The sequence below is a fragment of the Otolemur garnettii genome, unplaced genomic scaffold (genome assembly GCF_000181295.1).
Source record: "Otolemur garnettii isolate 467f Iridium unplaced genomic scaffold, OtoGar3 scaffold00032, whole genome shotgun sequence".
In the NCBI taxonomy this organism is placed as follows: domain Eukaryota; kingdom Metazoa; phylum Chordata; class Mammalia; order Primates; family Galagidae; genus Otolemur; species Otolemur garnettii.
Genome location: NW_003852427.1, coordinates 5034265 through 5038166, shown reverse-complemented (window position 1 = coordinate 5038166; position 3902 = coordinate 5034265). Strand labels below are relative to the sequence as shown.

Genomic DNA, 3902 nt, shown 5'->3' with positions numbered 1-3902 from the left:
TATAACAGAAAAGGATTTTGGAGGAGTCTGGGAAGTGGCTTGGTTCTTGTAGAAAGAGCAGGGAAATAAAGAAAAAGAATACTAACTTGCTGGGTGAGGCCAATGTGCCATGGTAGAGTTTGCATAGCCTGCCTTCCCACCATACCCCTGGCCCTTCTCTGAAGAGGAACAATCCTCACATCCTAGAGATATCAAAGCAAGACAAGGTGAGAACCCAATCAGAGTCCTCAGGGCCAAGGGCCAAACACCCCAGGGGCTACAATATGAAAGGAGGGAGCACAATGAGGTGCCCTTGGGAATTGTCCTATCTTGTCTGGGGTTGAGAAGATAGAAGACCTGTATTTTAACAGGGAGGGCCTTGGAGTATTCGGAAAGTTATGAAGGACCTATATGGACTGCTCCTTACAACTGAACTTGACTGGAGGCCTAGGGCTCCTCTGGCCCAGACATTGGCCAGTTCCCAAACAAGTAGGCATTTTTTTGCCTCTCAGTCATGCTGGCCTAGAAGAGAGTCATGGAGTGGCTGGGGCCAGGGTTGGAGGTGATACTTTACCACCCCCAACTCTCTCAATCACATCTTAGATATATAGCACCAAAGTAACAGACTCACAATTAAGGGTGGACTTGGGGGTATATGGGCAAATGTGGTTGCAGTTTCCAGGCAGAAAGCCCACATACCCCTGCTTCTGCCCTTGCCTGCAGAAAAGCCCCACATCCTGCACTCTCCCAGAGAGCAGTGCAACACTAATGTCACAACATAATTTGCCATCTCATTCATGCTCCCAGGAGCCCCCTAGCTGCAGATCTCAGGCCAGGTGGCTGGTCTAATGCCCCCAGCAAGGTGGAGGTCAGGCCTGGACTACCCCATGCCTCACATAACCCAGCGGGCACTTTCCCACATCACCCTGCTCCACTCAGGCTTCCTGTATGCACTGGGCCCACCAGCACTTCTCACTCACCCAGAACCCTGAGGCTCCCAACATGGCAGGCTGAGAGGTGGGTAGGTAGGTCCACCCAAGTCAGAGGCTCAGTTTCTCTTTGTCCCCCACCCTGCTATCTCACCCTGCTTCCCTGATTTTGGTCTGCCTGGCTCAGGGAACTTTGATTACGAAAGACCTTGCCATAGCCCATGCTCTCTTCTGGGCTGGGACAGGGTCTACTGTCCACCCATCTGTTGGTCTGACAATTGGTTGATCAGTCATGCAGCAGCCCTGCAGAAGTTGGCTAGGGCTGTCTCACATCCATCCCTGAAGTGGCTGCTGGCCCTGGTCAGCGCTGGTCTTGAGTTTTTTTCCTCCCCGTATCTGTCCCAGTGACCTGCCTTAAGCCTCCTGTGACAGAGGCTAGCCATATTCTAAGGCCCAGCCTCCCCCAGTGCCTATTATAAGAGCACCACCACACAGTTGACCATAGTAAGGCAGGAAGCCCATCTGGATTCCACACACAGCTTTCCCTCTGGGATTTAGCTGGTCTGACCCTACTATGCCATCCTCCCATACCTGGGCTGCTCAATGGCCCTCCACCCCAGCACCATGGCCATGGCATAGACCTCCATCCTTGAGTTTGGCTGGGACTAGCAACACTGCATGGACACTGCTCACAGAGCACTGGTTCCTGAGGAGAATAACAAGGGCTCTGCAGAAAATTAAGTGAAGGGGAAAAGCAGATTCCATCACCAATACATCTGGGACTGCTGGGTTTGCTGAGGTTGAGCCAGTTTCTTTCTGCTGACTTTCCATAATCTAAAAAAGGAGTCTAATACTCCCTGCAGATCTCCGAGAGGTCTGTGGGAGTTGCCATTGTTCCCAAACTAATTTGGTCTGGGAACCCTTCTAGGAGATACAGCCCTTGGGCTCAGTGTTTCTAGCTTTGTGAATTGTGTTAAAGGTCACACAGTCACAGCTCCTCAAAGAGACTCAGCTGCTGACCAAGCCTCCCTGTGTTTCCAGCCTACCCCTGGGACCGGTCCAGTCTGAAATCCATGGCCCTGGACCTACGGCAGTTTGAGAAACTGGACACCTATGCCTCACAGGTATGAGAGCTGGCCCCTCTAGCCTTGGGTTTCCCATGGAGTTCCCTAGTCCAAGGCAGCAAAGCCTCTCTCCTTTCTCCTTTCTGAACATGGCCTAGGAGTGCCTTGATATAGCATGTAGATGGAAAGCAGAAGGCCTTAGGCAGCAGGCTCCCACCCAGGACCCCCGGCCACTCCATCCCCCACCCCACCCATGGTTCTGATGTTGCCACCCCAGGCTGCACACCTGGACCTCCTCCTGACAGATGCAGTTGCCAACTGGGCCTGCCCTTCCCCTTCCCACCTTGGGCACTGCTGCTGCTGAGCCATGCCACCCACAGCTGGTGGAGGAAGGGAGGGAGAGGAGGACCATGGATACAGGCAGCCACTATGACCATGCTCACCTCTGAAGGGTGTAAGCTACTAGGCTCCCATGCCTCTGGCCTGGGCTGCCAGGCGTGAGTTGGGAGGGCAGCTGAAGAGCTAAGCACTTGGTGGACATGGGAGCCCTGGGGCCAGGCAGGAGCTCAGGTCAAAGTCTGATCAGAGGACTCTGGACTCTTTTCTAAAGTCAGAGTGTGCTCTCCCAGATACTAAGTGGTCTTAGAAAGATGACCTGTGGGTGGCACCTAGTAGGTGCTCAGGAACCTTGTGGAGATGATGAGTGGATGGATAGGTTCCTGGCTAAAGAAAGTCAGGCTAGAGGCAGGGACATCAGTCAGGAGCATCCAGCTGTCCTGGCAGAAGACGTGACTCAGATTAAGCAGGGACAGAGAACAGGGAGGAGCAGAAAGGCCAATCCTGGGCTGGAAGCAGAGGGGAAGGCCCCTATCCCCAGTGTGTATAGAGTAGGTGGGAGATGCAGGAGGCTCCCAGATGGCTTGGTTGAGTTGTAGGGGAGGCCAGGGAGTGCCTCACCATAAGGAACAGGTTTGGGGGGATGATGAGTATGCTTGAGGTGTGAGAAGCTCTAGCAATTGTGGCATATCCAGGGGAAATGCCCACCTGTCCACTGTACGTGTGAGCCTGGAGAAATCTGGGCAGGAAACACTAACTGGGAGTCACCATATTCAGTAAAAAGCTGAAACCATAGAGTAGGATTGTATTGGGGAGGGTGATGGGAACCCATATGGCCTAGAGCCACCAGAGTCTGGGACAAGGTGAGGACAGGTCCTGGAAGGTTGGGAGTTGGGGGCGCTCACCAGGGCATGCTTAGGCACCAGCAAGAGCCATGCCCTCTGGTCAAGTGAGATCAGGACAGACTCCTTTCTGCTACTTTAGCAGCACAGCACCTCTGGCCTCTGGAGGGGCAGCTCAGAGGAGGCTGGAGGATCAGCCAAACTATAGTGGGCAAGTAGGAGGGAGGAGTAGGGAGTACAGAGGACCCCCACAGGGCCTACAGAAGGGGCACTGGAGTGGGCAGGGGTGAGAAGGAGATAGAGCAGGGAGCATGGGGCAGCAAGCAAAGAAGGGGAGGAGGACAGGATGCAGGAGAGGCAGGAGCCCTGGACCAAAGCTGATGCACTCATGCCTGCAGCAGGAGGGAGAATGAGGGCTCATGAGTGGCTTCTGAAAGTGAGGAGTGCGGGAGGGTCCAGAGTCTGCAACGAGTAGGGTACTTTGTAAAGGCCATCAGAAGGGGTGAGACAGGCTGAGGGCCAGGCTCAGAAAGTGGTGCCAGGAGCCCAACAAAGGCCAGAGACCCAGCCACAGAGCAGAGGTGGACAGCTTGGGGGTGCCAGGAGGAAGCCATGGTGCCAGGACTCCAGGCTGAGGTACAGGTCTACAATTCTAAGGGCACCATTATAGGCCCTGGGAGAAGGACCAGGAAGAGACTGTGGAGCTGGACACAAAAGAAGATGAAGTAGGAGGCATCTGGGAGAGTGGGTAA

At 54.2% G+C, this 3902-nt stretch overlaps 1 protein-coding gene across 1 annotated transcript in view; it reads left to right on the top strand.

Annotated features, from left to right (window-relative positions):
• KY (kyphoscoliosis peptidase) overlaps positions 1-3902 on the top strand; it is a 55664-nt gene that overhangs the window by 31700 nt on the left and 20062 nt on the right. The window contains 1 exon segment of the mRNA XM_003789409.2: positions 1950-2032. Coding sequence (XP_003789457.1) covers positions 1950-2032 — 83 coding nt within the window.